At 36.8% G+C, this 15710-nt stretch overlaps 1 protein-coding gene across 1 annotated transcript; it reads left to right on the top strand.

Moving 5' to 3' along the window:
- Positions 1–2445: 2445 nt before the first annotated feature.
- On the top strand, positions 2446–15030 carry LOC135223754 (zinc transporter 7-like). The gene is made up of 2 exons (XM_064262509.1): positions 2446–2598; positions 12764–15030. The coding sequence occupies exon 2, from the start codon at positions 13056–13058 to the stop codon at positions 14142–14144; it is 1089 nt and encodes a 362-aa protein (XP_064118579.1). The 5' UTR covers positions 2446–2598; positions 12764–13055; the 3' UTR covers positions 14145–15030.
- The last annotated feature ends 680 nt before the right edge of the window (positions 15031–15710 follow it).

Below are 15710 nucleotides of genomic sequence, written 5' to 3'. Positions count from 1 at the left end.
AACTTGTGATGTTTTGGAGGCAAAATTTTATGTCTGCTGTTTGCTACTAGGCTGATGGTTCTGTCACTAAAAAGGAAGGAAGACAGAAGTTTATGGTGTTCTGGGTTGCCTGTTCATTCAACGTTGATATTTCCTCCATGGTGGTCTTATAGCTTATAGGCACAGCTGTAGTTAGTCTGTTAGTCTCTAGGGGTTAGGTGCGAGAACCATTTTGGGTCCAGCACACTACTGATTGATATGACTAAACTCTTGAGAGACAGTAAAGAAGCTGAGATACCCTATTTAGTTCACTAGTTTTTTTCTTTTTTAGGCATAGCCGTTGTTAGTCCGTGAATTGTGCAGTTGGATGCGAAAACCATCCAAAGGTGAGATTCTTTATACGGTCCATAACTGGCTTTTTGTACCGGTATGCATGGCCATAGTTAGTCCGTGAATATTGCTGTTCGATGTAAAAACTATGCTGTATCCACTGATTTTGTGGAGGACGACCTTCTGCTCTCAAAAGAGAGATCCTGAGATGCTGTATTTAACCCGTTAAAGGTTTTTTTTTTTATGGTAGGGCATGACTTTTTATAGTCTGATAATTGCAATGGACTTAGGTGCAGAAACTATGCCAGTGTAGAGACAATCGTTCACAGGATATGAACTATATTAGATTTATTACTTTTGTTTTAGTTTAAGCTTGCCTTATGCTAGCATGGGATGTTACTCTCGTACAGCCCATAAAATTGTTAACGGGCTCTGTGAGCGATTTGAATAAGGCCTGCTGGCTGCACAGTAACTGCAGGTGATCTGTCACTTATGAGGTGTTGATGCGAGTGACGTGTGGACACAGCCATGAGAGCACTTCGGGAGAAGTTGCCGAACCTGGGGGTGCTAAACTGGGTTCAGCAGTGAATTGCTAACAATTTGCCTCCACTCCAGCCTTTTCATAATCTAACTTAGGAGGGTTAAACTCCCTCTGGCCAACACTATTCGTAACTCAGAAAACAGTTTTCTCCTTTTCACCCCATATTGTTTCATCTTTTGACCACATATTCATGCTGCCTCAACTTTGTCTCCTGGCACACAGTCTCACCCATACAATCTATGAACTATATCACATTTTCCCCTTTCACCGTCCTATATAGTCTTCCTGATTCTCGGCCCAGTTCATTGTCACCTCCCCTTCCCCACTTCGCTTCTCTCTCTCTCTCTCTCTCTCTCTCTCTCTCTCTCTCTCTCTCTCTCTCTCTCTCTCAAATTCACTGTAAGGATTTTAAGACATAAGGAATGAAGAATTTATAAAGAAAAATATAAAATATACTCATAAAAGTATTCATCAATAAAAAGAAAATAAGCAGATTACTACGAATCTGCTAATAAAATTTCTAAAGCCTACGGTCGACATGATCTTGGAAATTGACTGACTTGTTAACTGTTTGACTGTGGAGAATGAGCTTTATTTGTTAATAATCGGTAATCCTCTGGGGTTGCATTTAACATCAAAGTCTAAAGTAAAAGATGAAAACTCGAAGAAATCGAATTATATTTACTGTTTTAAATTTTCTGCCGGCTGGTGATAGCCAAGGTGAGACTCGCACCGGTTAAACAGATATTAAGATGTGTACCCATACAAATAATGCTTTAGGAATATTGTTATGGTTATTTGCGCGTCCAATTATCTGTGGTAAGCATTTGTGTGGGAAAAAGAAACCACACTTTTTAGCGATTGGTGGACTCTGCATTACGTGGGAAAATTTAATAGGTTCCTCTGCACATGTGTAGTACAGAGCAAACAGATAAACAGTCCTTTGTTAAGTACGCGGAGAAATATAAGCAACGCAGAAACCTTTGATGAATAATGAATACTATGGTATTAGTTAATTAAGTAACTACGACAACCTTGACATTTCATAAGCTGGTTACACGCATTATCACCCGTTCTAGATCTGTAATTGCGCTGAACGTACTTTCACATTCCCTTTTCTTCTCTCATGATCATTCCCTAACTCAACCTAATTATTTGTTCGTTTTGTAATAGAATATGAAAAACAATGGATAGGAGAAGGAATGAAATTGAAAAAGTTCTTTGAAATTCACTGACTTGGCTGGAATAAAAACGGTAATTATTTTTAATCTGTGAGATACCGTTGTAACACTTGTAATAATTAGAAGATATGTTTTAGACAACAAAATGGGGATATATACAAAATCTATGTTAAATTTGATAAATCTTAATTCAACATTCTTAATGCTATTGCCCTAGATATATACTATGTTGTAAGATTTCGTGCTTTATCCCAATTGGCTTAAATCTAGTGTAAGGGTAAGGTTAAATTGCCCGCGGTGTCATCAAAATAGAACCTTTACTGACTTGATGCAAAAATTTAATCTTGTGCGTTATCAGTAGATTATAGATATTCTACATAGATACAGAATAATTTGAAAGTGCAAGCAATTTCATATTTAACATAATTAATACCAGAAAGATAGTATAGGCAGACCATGACCCCATCAGAGTTTGTGTACATCATCAGTCTGTCCGCCGCTGGCTGAACGTCAAAAGTACCGAACCTCATTGTGAATACTTTGTGGCCGAATCTTCATTTGTCGAAGGTAATGTAAGCATTTATGTACCTATTTGATATTTAAATCAGCCGAGAATTTATCTGAAATGTGACATTTAGCCGGAGAAAAACTGGAGAATGGGAATTAAATAGGAAAAAAAGACAATGAAGGTGAGAGGTGGTTTTGACATTCTTGATGCTTTTCCTTTCCATCTGGCAGGAAATTAGGATAGCGTAAACGTCATCCGGGGAATAGTAGACCCATTTACGAGGGAACTGGTATATGAAGGCGATGTTTATGATCGTAAGGTTTAAGCAATACATTGGACTGTAAATTAGGTGGCTGGATATTGATATTACAGGTTAAAATAACCTCGCCGTGCCTGTATGAAGAGGAAGCTTAGGTATCGTGGTTTTTGGAAATACCTACCGCTTGTGTAATTAACCAGCGGTATTTTTTTTATGAAGGCTATTCTGATTTCGTGTAGTAGCTATTAGGCTATTTAATGTTCTCCCAAATTTTACGGTAGGCTGCCCTACTTGAACCAGCAAAGTAGGTAGTAGGTATAGGCTAGCTAGCTACTAGCTAGGTATCCTAGTCAGGCATGACACTCGTTCTCTAAGGTAGGTCTCCAAAATTATTTATTTGTAAGGCTAGGCATGTTTTTTCCTACTTTGGACGCAATTTTACATGACTGCATTATCGTTTTTTGTAGCCTAGGCTATTAGTAGGTACCCTGATGTTTTACCTAGGTAGTCAAAATTCTCCCCCATACCTACCAGTAGATACTGCTTAGGTACTAGCGTACAATATAATTGAACCACTTAGGTATTTTCCTAGCTGCAGATTATGAGCTACCTACCTATAGCCTAGGTATGCAGCGCTTACCCTTGGTGGTGATAACCCCTCCTTTCATTATTTTTCCAGCCCCCTATCATAAATGACTACTAGGTAGGTAGTAACAGTAGCTTAATGGAGATGACCCCAGGAAACTTTTATGTTTAGGGGGAGGGAAAACTGTGAACATTGACTTGTTTTCTAGTACTATCAAGTGTAATACTACTCAGTTTACTTGGAGTTGTATATCGAGGAGTGAATTAGTAATTTCTTGCTTTCTGCTCACATGGATTTAGGTAGGTAGCTAGCCTACATGCATCAACCAGAAGAAAAGCATTCAGAACAGTACTAGCCTAGTATTACTTTTAATGAACAAAGGTAGTAATTACCTACAAGGCCATGTAGAGGGTTGCATCTTATCAGTAATCATACCATCTCTAGCCCAACTTAGAACGTTGGGTCCTAACAAATGATAGGTACTTTACCCTCACTGTACCCTCTACTTAGCTAACTAGCTGGCTTACACTGTGTGTGGCACAGATTAAATTACAGGGATACTTTCCAACTTGACATTCTCCAGTTCATTCTGAGGGTGCTTAGTCCTAGTAAAGGTAGATCTATATTACTATTCCGCGGCGGCCTAGACTATGGCAGTTGCGGTTATTCTTTACAGTTTTACCTCCTGAACAAGAATTTTAAGTAATATTTATTCGGACGACTGTAATTAACCCCCAGGGGCTCGTACTCAACATGGCGAAATACATTTGACGCCCCAATTCCTGGTGGCTTTCGTATTCGCGGGGACGAACGATGCAGAATGCTTGTATAGAAATACCTTAGTAAATTACAGGGATGTGTCCTAGCCTAACCTTACATTCACTAGTGTCACCTAACTCAAAGGGCTGGGTCCTACCTGTCGTAGAGTACCATAAATCATAGAAACGAAATATAAATATTCAACTCGACCTTACCATGCTCACCAAGCCTTAACTGGCAAGGGTACATCCTTTTCCTCCCAGTTACATTGTACACTCCTTAGTTTATTGATTACTTTTAGGTTGAGAGAGACACCTAGAAGGCACTTATGTTCCTGTTATCCTAATTCAGTTAGCCAGATGGTTTGGTGATGAGAGCCTTATATCAGTGGGAAGTAATACTACTTTGTGTGGATAGTAGTATAGCTTTAATTTCTAGATTTTTCATATAAAAGTTATTGTTTAATTATCTCCATCAGCACCTCTGACACACACACAGTCCTTGTTAAACAGATTAATCTCCACCATTTTATTAGATAGTGAAAATTGGGAACATCATCAGGAGACATGAATTTCCAAGTACGTACTACGTATTACATAACAGAAAAAACAGATTGTACAGTTGCCCATGTAAAACAAAACTATTCTTAACAGTGTATAGGAAACCCTTTCAAAGCAACAAAAGTGGATGTGAAATATAGAATAAGACATCGTATTTTCATCAGTAAATATGTAACTTGTTATTCAGTTACCAGTTGTATTGTTTATGGAAAAAATATCAAAATAACCATAATTTAACTATTTCTGATATTTTGTCTGGCAAGGAATTTTAGTACAAACCTCGGGTAACAAAAGCCAGGCTTTGCTAATTTGATACAGGCGGTCCCCGGTTTATGACGGAGTTCCTATCTTGAGCTGCGTCGTAAGCTGAAAATCATCGATAAGAGGAAGATCATAAAAAATTGTCAGAAATCCCAAGAAAACCTTACTTTTAATGCTTGGGGTGCATTGAAAACTATATAAAATGCATTTTTATTGTTTTTTCATAAAAAACCCTTAAAATATTGATTATTTTGCCTCTTTGGAGTCACAACTGTTCCGTGGGATCTGCATTGTAAGCTTCGTAAACCTGGAACATGCTTCGTAAACCTAGAAGTCGTAAGCCGCAACCATCGTCAACCAGGGACTGCCTGTCTGTAAAAAACTTTGGTGGCTAGCAAACCATTTACTGTATCCATTAAAGGCAAGTGTTTCCAGACTTGACCAATCAGAGGACATTATTTCATTAGGCTACATACAGTGTTAAATGAGAGGCTAGACCTAAGCCTGGCAGCCAAAATACCAAAAAGAATTCTGGGACTGTATCCTGTTAGGCTGCTTAGGTTAGTGCATCTTGTTAGGCTGCTTAGGCTAAAATAATTGTACACTAGCATAGTATTATTGGCGATCTGGTAAATGATACTTTTAAAGTGCTATATACTGAAGTGTGAAATGAAGCAAAAGGGCCATTGTAGTATGAAATATACATATTTACTGTACAGTAAAACTACGGTCCAAGACCACATTGAACTTGACATAATCGGATTTCAAGTAAATTTTACATCAGAGGTTAAATAATAAACTGGAATCTGACCTAATGAACCATATGATTTTTTAAACAAAAGTGTTTCGGTCAGTCGCTGCTAGTTGGCGTTGTTGTTTAAAGCCTTACCAATAGCTGGAGACTGCCTGTACATACTATACCTCCCTAGCCTACAGTGCTCAGTCAATCATCGGTAATAAGGCCGTACTATTGGACATAGGCAAGTTTTTTTAATACAGTATACATTTAGAAATAATAAAAGGATGTCTAATATGATACCTTATTTAACTCTGAACTTATTTAATTGTAATTTAAGTTCTTATGGAAAAATTGTTTTGGATCTCGACTGAATCGCATCTTGACGTTTCTCCTGGAACAGATTAGTGTTGAGGTCAGGGTTCTACTTTGTATGAATTATGTACTTATGAAAATCGACTCTAAACTTAGAAATAAAAAACTTGAGGATAGGGACTTAATTTATCTTGAAAGAATAAAAGGCCAAGAATCCTATGAACAAAATGGGCAGTACCATTGGGAAATTTTAATTAGTAGCTCTTGCTAGATGAATTAACTGAGATCTCGTTTGCATACTAGAGGTGACAATATTTTGACAAGTGTCCAAATTTGAATTAATTTATGACATTCAAATTTGTCCGATAAGTAGATGAAGATTGACAACTGTACACTTTACCAGACATTAAGTCAACTATGGTCCTGCGACTAATAGTCTGACAAGTCTATGGTGATTAGAGAGAGCTGTAGCCAATAATCAATGTGGTAAGTCTACTAAATTGAATGAGGCAAAATAAAGGGATGAAAGCATATAACAATAAATAAGACTTCTATTGAGGGAAGCAACTGAATATTTATGCTAATTTAATTACAAGAGACGTGTAACATGGTGCCTGTAAAGACAGTACATATATTTGACATTGGGATAATAGAATATTGAACTATTAAGGATTCAGATGCAGAATGCAACAGAGGTTGTAGCCTGTAGTTTGTACGCCAATATTTATAATTGGTTGGTTTTAATGTCTATCCCAGGTTTCTCATGAAGAATGATGAACCTGTGCCTTGGAGGAAGCCCTAAACCATTAAGCTACGAAAGATTTTCTATTATATTATATTGTCATTCAGACATGGTTAATGGTGAACTCCAACTAAGGAACTCCCTTAAATTTTGTTTCATTTAAATATATATTCTAAAACCATTCTTCAGAGGGAAATATAGCTTTAAGGAAAACCTGTCTCCTATGTTATAAGGACATTTTATGGTTATGAAATTCCTTAGGGCATTGATAGAAGCTTCATTTATCACCTCAAAAGTAGAAATGAAGATAAACTAGTTATTTTGTCTGTCCTTGCTTCAGATAATCCCTAGAGCTTTGTTAGGATTCTCTCATCTTTGCCCCCATTGCCTGGCTGTTTGTGTATCATCTTGTTCAAAATTGCTGTTAACTTCATCAATGAGTGCAGGAACAGCATTAACCAGGGAGGTTGATAATGCAGCAGTTTTTTTTTCTTCAGAAATTGACTGCTCATATTTAAAAACTTGTTGTGGGGTGGGCTTATTGTTAAGAGAGTCATGGGTGAACATACCTTCTTTAGTCACTACATTCCAAGTTGCATGTCCTTTATTTTTTTCTTGAGCCGCTGTCAAGACATGTTCTGTCTTAGGTTGAAAAGTGAGAAGACCAGAGTAGGTACAGTGGCTCAACAGTCATACCCGTAGGGCATTTAAGATATTCTTTTACTTGAACTCTCCTGCCAGTACTCTCAATATGTACTCTACTGAATTATTGATTTGGAGCTATTAGCCTACCCCCCAGTACTATGAGAGTGTTTCTTTACTTACTCTTATTACTGAACCTCTTGTGTCTACTCTCTCCATCTCAAAGATAGGGTCTTTTGCTTTAAATGAAATAGTTAAGTGAAATCTCAAGGAAACCGAAGCCTTTGGGATCCCAAACAAAATGGAAAAATTAGTTTTTTGAAATCTGAGTATTCAGCTAAGAGTTCATAGCTACTGTTAATACTGTATTGTGTTCATAGCTACTGCTAATACTGTATTGTGTTACCTAATTTGCTCATGTGATATAGCACAAGTAAGAGTGTGGCTACCTCACATATATCAAATATGTTAGGTTTTTAGGGTGAATTGACCTGCTTTTATCAGGAAATTTAGTTTGCTTTAATTAGGAAAATTTTGATTGGTATTAAAATCACGGACTTGTGATTTTAGTGTTTTTAAAGGGTCATGGTTTATTATTAATTTGCTAATAGATAATGGCTAGTACAATTATGATCACATGATGATGGTGTTACAGTATTCCATGGGTACTGTATTATTATTATTCTGTTGAAAAAAAAATGAATTGGTGGCATTGATTTTATACAAGGTCTTTTCAATTGGTTCTTATTATACCAGAATAAAAGGACTAATTCAGAACCTCTGCCTTTCCCCATATCTTGAAGAAAAGAAGATAGTAAGAAGAATTGAAGAGACCTTGTTTAAAATTAATTCAACTGATGCTTCCTTTCTTTTTAAGAGAACCTGTTTAATAGAGGGTCTACCCCCTTCATATTATTATTACACATTATTAATTGTTATTCGTTGAATGACCAAACTAGGTTGCAATGCTTGAGCTTGTCCATAAGTTTCATAATCCGTCTATCCATCCTTTATTATTATTATTATTATTATTATTATTATTATTATTATTATTATTATTATTTTTATTATTGATAGATATTGCTGCATTCAGCTTGTAAATAGTCTTCTCTATTTTTCTAATAGTAATTGCTTTCTCTCTGCTACAACTGGCGAGTATTGCGCCGATATGATTCATCAGGAGGAGTCAATTTCAGGGATATTGCTTAAAATTTATTTGTCACAGTAAATGAACAAATAGATCAAAATATAAGTCTATCTAGTGGCCAAAGTTTCTCTTGGTATCATCCGAGGATGATGATGCTGAGAGAAACGTTGGCCCCTAGATCGACTTATATTTTGATCTATTTGTTCATTTACTGTGACAAATAAATAAGTTTTAAGCAATATCCCTGAAATTGACTCCTTCTGATGAATCATATCAGCGCAATACTCGCCAGTTGTAGTAGCATAGAGAAAGCCATTAGGCAGTCCCCGGGTTACGACGGGGGTTCCGTTCTTGAGACGCGTCGTAAGCCGAAAATCGTCGTAAGCCGGAACGACGCTTGGAAATATGTCTTAAACTAATAAAAAGTTATAAAAACCTTACTTGTAATCCTTTGGTTACACTACATGTTGTTTCCTGTAGTTTTATGTACAACCTGGAGTTATTTTCATAAAAGAATGCTGGTTCTTGAAGGTAAAAAATATTGTAATCCTCTGGTGACACTACATTCTTGAAGTTTTATGTACAACCTGGAGTGATTTTGCAAAATCTTGAGGGCTACAAGAACAGCTGATTACTATTTACGTATCATATAGACTAATTAAAGTAAATGTATCTTTAAATAGGCTTATATATTAGTATCAACAAAACATTTCCTGCCATGAGTCAGAGGCCGTTTAATGAAACGAACACTTCTCTGTCCTATCTGTTCAGAAAATAAACGTTACGTCAATCCCCGAGACCATTGTTGCCAAAGCGTCTCTCTCTCTCTCTCTCTCTCTCTCTCTCTCTCTCTCTCTCTCTCTCTCTCTCTCTCTCTCTCTGATCAAATTACATTGGAAACTTGACATACGATTGCCCTAATATACGAATGTTTGAGATATAACAGAAAATTTGCGAAAATACAAAGCTTTGATATACAACGAAATATTTGAGATACGATTTTGCGATGAGTGTTAGTTGTATAGGCGACCGATAAATGGCGTTCAGTCTGTTTGTTTGTTGGTGCTGCATGTTAACACGTCGTTGTTTAGTTCGTTGTATTTGCGCCTATTTTTCGTGTTATTTTGTCTATTTTAAATTATTAACCATGGGTCTCAAAGCTAAAGACAAAGCAGGTGATAAGAAAAAACCCAAGAAAATTATTTCGATGGAAGCAAAACATGAAATTATAGCAAAGCATGAACGTGGCGTTCGTATCGTCAATTTGGCAAACGAGTATGGTCGAAATCCTTCTACAATATCCACGATCATCAAGCAGAAGGAAGCTATAAAAACCCCCGAGACCATTGTTGCCAAAGCGTCTCTCTCTCTCTCTCTCTCTCTCTCTCTCTCTCTCTCTCTCTCTCTCTCTCTCTCTCTCTCTCTCTCTCTCTCTCTCTCTCTCTGATCAAATTACGTACTGGATAATGTCTCTCTTTGGATACTTCGATTTTGCCAAATATTGAGGGCTACAAGAACAGTTGATTACTATTTACGTATCATATAGACTAATTAAAGTAAACGTATCTTTAAATAGGCTTATATTATTAGTATCAACAAAACATTTACTGGCATGAGTCAGAGGCCGTTTAACGAAACGAACACTTCTCTGTCCTTAACTCGGAGCGTCGGAAGACGCCTCTCTCTCTCTCTCTCTCTCTCTCTCTCTCTCTCTCTCTCTCTCTCTCTCTCTCTCTCTCTCTGATCAAATTACTGGATAATGTCTCTCTTTGGATACTTGGAATTTGCGTTGTAATCTAACCAGAAACTTCGTTTTGTTATTATTACTGGAAACAAGCAATGATTTTTTCATTATTTGCGCTTTTGGACTGTTATATGTAAACTAGTATGTATTCATTCGCTCGGAAACTAGTTTCGCATATGAGGCGTCACTAAAAAACATAGAAAAATACAACATAAAAAGTGTCGAAAATCATCATAATCTCAAAATTTTTGTTGTAATCTAACCAGAAACTTATTTTTATTAATATACTGTGCTAAACTATAAAGGATTTTTATCATAGTATGCGTTTTTTAAAAGCGTCGTTAACTCGGAGCGTCGGAAGCGTCAGCGTCGTAACCTCGGAACAAGCGTCGTAACCCAGGACGGATTCTTCCATTGAATATTTAAGAAAAAGCGTCGTAACCTCGGAACGTCGTAAGCCGGAACCGTCGTAACCCGGGGACCGCCAGACTATTTACAAGTTGAATGCAGCTGATGCAGCAATATCTATCAATAAGACTTGTTTGAAAGAGGATCTCCTCCCAATATATTATTATTATTATTATTATTATTATTATTATTATTATTAATTAGGTAATTAATTAATTAATTTATTTATTTTTTGTCTATCACAGTCCTCCAATTCGACTGGGTGCTATTTATAGTGTGGGGTTCCGGGTTGCATCTTGCCTCCTTAGGAGTCCATCACTTTTCTTACTATGTGCGCTGTTTCTAGGATCAGACTCTTCTGCATGAGTCCTGGAGCTACTTCAGCCTCTAGTTTTTCCAGATTCCTTTTCAGGGATCTTGGGATTGTGCCTAGTGTTCCTATGATTATGGGTACAATTTCCACTGGCATATCCCATATCCTTCTTATTTCTATTTTCAGGTTTTGATACTTAAATATTTTTTCCCTTTCTTTCTCTTCAACTCTGGTGTCCCATGGTATTGTGACATCAATGAGTGATACTTTCTTCTTGATTTTGTCAATCAACGTCACGTCTGGTCTATTTGCACGTATCACCCTATCTGTTCTGATACCATAGTCCCAGAGGATCTTTGCAAGTGCCAGACATTCGCTTGCTATGTGGTTTATGGTTTCATTTTTCTTATTGCACTTCCTATCGTTCTTTGGACATATCTGGTTCTTAGGGCCTGATCTTGTGCCGCTGTTATCATTCCTTCAGTTTCCTTCTTGAGCTCTCTCCTCAGTAGCCAATGCCACGTGTCATCGCTGGCTAGTTCTTTAGTCTGTCTCATGTATTGTCCGTGCATTGGTTTGTTGTGCCATTCCTCTGTCCTACTTGTCTTTCTTCTGTCTCTATATTTCTGGGTCTTCGTCTACTTTTATCAGTCCTTTTTCCCATGCACTCTTCAGCCACTCATCTTCACTGGTTTTCATATATTGCCCCAGTGTTCTGTTCTCGATGTTGACGCAGTCCCCTATGCTTAATAGTCCCCTCCCTCCTTCCTTTCGTGTTATGTATAGTCTGTCCGTATTTGCTCTTGGGTGTAGTGCTTTGTGTATTGTCATATGTTTCCTCATTTTTTGGTCTATGCTGCGAAGGTCTGCCTTCGTCCATTCCACTATTTCTGCGCTGTATCTGATTACTGGCACTGCCCATGTGTTTATGGCTTTTATCATATTTCCGGCGTTGAGTTTTGACTTGAGTATCGCCTTGAGTCTCTGCATATATTCTTTCCTGATCGTGTCCTTCATCTCTTGGTGTTTTATATCCCCTCCTTCCATTATTCCCAGGTATTTTTATCCCGTCTCATCTATGTGTTTGATGTTGTTCCCATCTGGTAGCTTTATCCCTTTAGTCCTTGTTACTTTGCCCTTTTGTATGTTGACCAAGGCACATTTGTCTATTCCAAACTCCATCCTGATGTCCCCAGATACAAACCTTACAGTCTGGATTAGGGTATCTATTTCTTTGATGCTCTTATTATTATTAATATTATTATTATTATTATTATTATTTATTTATTTATTTATTTATTTATTTATTTATTATTATATGTGAGTCCCTTAGTCGCATTGCTAGATTGCCTTTGGGTTCACCTTGGATTTGTTCTTAAATGTGAATTGAGCATGAAACAGGTTATGTTTAAAAGTGAGAGAGTAAAGGGACAAGAAACCAAAGGGAATGGGTGAAAAGCATAAGTGCTACTTTAACTTAATGGAGCTTGCCAAGAACCAGTGATATAGTGTATATTGTGCCATGCAAGGTTTTTGGGTAGTAGAAAATCAAAGGTTTGGTGAAGTGAAGATATCCCTGTTTAATCTTATATATTGTTAGCTTATATATTTAGCTCATTTCAGTTTAGATTATGATGGCACCCTAAGATTACTTACACTTCCCAAGTAAATTTGTTAGTAATTTAAGATTTTATTTAAGCATCTTCAATAATTTTGAGCACACTTTCAAATGAGTTATTTTTGTCTTTTCAGGAATGCAGTGCTTATCAAGGGATTGCTGATTGCCTTCTTTCAACTTCAGAGTATGATTGATACTTTATTAAGTGGATACAGTTTACAATTTCAATAGTATTTGAGGAGTGAAGTAGCAAGTGCTGTTGTTGCTGGCTAAGTGTTTTGATTAAGTGGTCAAGTGATTGTAGACATGGTAACAAGAACAGGGTTTTATTCCCAGTGAACTATTAGGTGCTGTTAACCATTATGTTGAGTGACTGATTGATTATTGTTAATGAGTGTTTCACATATATACTAATTTGTTTTCATAATGTTACCAATAACGATAGATGTTGAAGAAACTAAGCCTCTTACTCATGTAAGCAAAGCAAGATTAAAAGATTCCATCAGCAATGTAATAAGACTGGTACTTTCAGACTCAGACTCTCGTAATCTCTTCTTTTTCCTGTTGGTAAATTTAACATTTGGCTTTGTGGAACTTTTATATGGAGTATGGACCAACAGCTTGGGACTAATATCTGATGCTTTTCATATGTTTTTTGATTGTTCAGGATTGCTTGTTGGCCTGGCAGCCAAAATTATCACCAAATGGAGAGCTAATGATAAATATACTTATGGATATGTCAGAGCTGAAATTTTGGGTGGGTTCATGAATGGCTTGCTGCTGATGTTTGTATCATTCTTCATATTTGCAGAGTCTGTTGAACGGTTAATAGAGCCCCCTGAGGTTAAACATGAAAGGTTATTTCTGGTTTCAGTAATGGGATTTTTGGTGAATCTCATAGGTATATTTGTGTTCCAGCATGGGGGAGGACATGGCCACAGTCATGGAGGGGATCATGGCCATTCTCATGGTGGGCATGGCCATTCTCATGGGGACCATTCTCATAGCCATTCACACAATGGACATGCTCAGCACGGGCATTCCCATGGTGGTGGTGCAAGTAGCGGTGGTGGTTCGCAGATCATGCAAGGGGTGTATTTACACATACTGGCCGACACTTTAGGCTCTGTTGGTGTTATAATATCCTCAGTCCTCATGTACTTGTTTGGATGGATGATTGCTGACCCCATTTGCTCGTTATTTATTGCTGTACTTATTTTAGTTAGTGTTTTAGGTCTTTTGAAAAATTCAGTGGAAGTTTTGATGCAAAGGCAGCCAAGAGAATTAGACGATGTATTGTCAGGATGCTTTTACAAAATTAGTGCTCTTCCAGGAGTGTTTAGTGTTCAGGAGCCTCACTTCTGGACCCTTTGCACAGGGCAGTATATTGGAAATATCAAACTGGAAGTTTCTGCTGCTGCAGACCCACGTTACGTTGTTCAACAGTCCCGCGCTATTCTCAGTTCTGTTGGTGTCACACAATTATATATACAGTTAGATTATTCTACAATGTAGCATTTTTGCAATTTAGTTTTTTACAAGGTCATTTAGGTCGTTAGTCTACTTACAGTAGCTTGCCTGGTAAAGTCCTGCAGAGGTACAGTTCTTGTCAGGTTGCTGTTTGCTGTTTTAAATGTCTCAAAATCATTCTCATGTCATCCATTTCATAGAGTAATGAACTATTAATAATTGGTTTTTCAAGTGTTTTTATTTAATATGTACAAGAAATTCTTAATATATACTGTTATTATATTTATAATAAATCTCAAAGTTCTATATACATTCATTCTGAATCTTTAATTTAAAAAAATGCAGTTTTTGTCATTCCTGTGTTCTTGGATTTTGTATGTTATGGTATTTGAAGCTGTGTTGACTGGTGACTGGTTATAGAATATTTGTAGGTACGTAGCGAGTGGATGAATGATTGTATGCTCTTGAATGGCATATTGTGATGGTATGCTCTTGAATGGCATATTGTGATGGTGCATATCATGCCATAATTGTGCATGTTTGTCATTTATTGCTGTGACATTCAAGTGTGATTTGCATTTTATTTGGAAGCTGCATAATTTATTTTGGTAGCATATTTTTGGTATTGTACCATGACATTACTAAGTTTCTGTTTAGATCATTAGGCCATTTAGAAAATGGAAATCATCTTTCATATTATTCAGGAAGACAGTCATGTATGTAAATATTTGTTGATGAAGATTTATATATATATGTATGCTATATTCCATAAGCTAAATATAAATTCATAGTTTTGTATCTCACTAAATGAGACTTTTGATATAGTAATGATGATTGAGGAACTTGTTTGATACATAAAGTCAAAGGGGATCCAACCATTTTTCCAGAGATGGGTCTCTTAATGTGCTAATAAAATATTGTTTAAATTAAATCTGTTATTTACTCCTTGAAAGGACACGTGAAAATGTACTATGAAAATACTTCTGTGTACTCATTTAGTTGCTTGCCATAATTTTCTTGAATTTCATCTAGTACAAAAGGTTGCTTGCAGGGATGGATAAAGGCTAATAGTTAGTGGTCTCTGCAACAGACTTTAAGGCCTCAGAATCATTAACTAAAGTTTTTGGTTGTAAATCTCTCTCTGAAGTTTCAGGGTATGTGGCAAGAAACTGAGTGACATGGAGAGGAGGTATTTCTGATTATCAATACTGTAATAATAATTTTAAACAATTTGTGAGTGTTGGCCTGTTTAATGTATGCAGCATCACTTTGTGTCCTTGAAGTACAATCTTTCTTGGACCCACATCATTTCAGTGGTGTTATGATTATAACCATAAATTTTATGGCTTATTCATTTAGTGTCGTCTTCCAGATAACCTTGTGGTGGTGGTGTTCTATCAATAGTCATTGTCTCTTGGGCATCTATTGCTTCTGGTTGGGTGACCAGAAGCACTTGAACAGTGTATCATTCTTTGGTCCCTGGACGGACTGTATTATAAAGAGGTCTTATATGGTGGTAATTGCATAACAAAAATATTCATGTTTTCTAATAAGAGGAAGAACTTGAAATTTTTTTGGGGGGAGGCTCCTTTAATGTCAACATTTACTGCA

The sequence above is a fragment of the Macrobrachium nipponense genome, chromosome 10, assembly GCF_015104395.2.
Source record: "Macrobrachium nipponense isolate FS-2020 chromosome 10, ASM1510439v2, whole genome shotgun sequence".
Classification (NCBI taxonomy): Eukaryota; Metazoa; Arthropoda; class Malacostraca; order Decapoda; family Palaemonidae; genus Macrobrachium; species Macrobrachium nipponense.
Note: the sequence above shows the minus strand (reverse complement) of the source record. Positions and strands in the feature narration are given on the sequence as shown.

What these genes read in the sequence shown, in the direction of transcription:
- LOC135223754 (XM_064262509.1), top strand. Translation starts at nt 13,056, where the DNA reads ATGTTACCAATAACGATAGATGTTGAAGAAACTAAGCCTCTTACTCAT.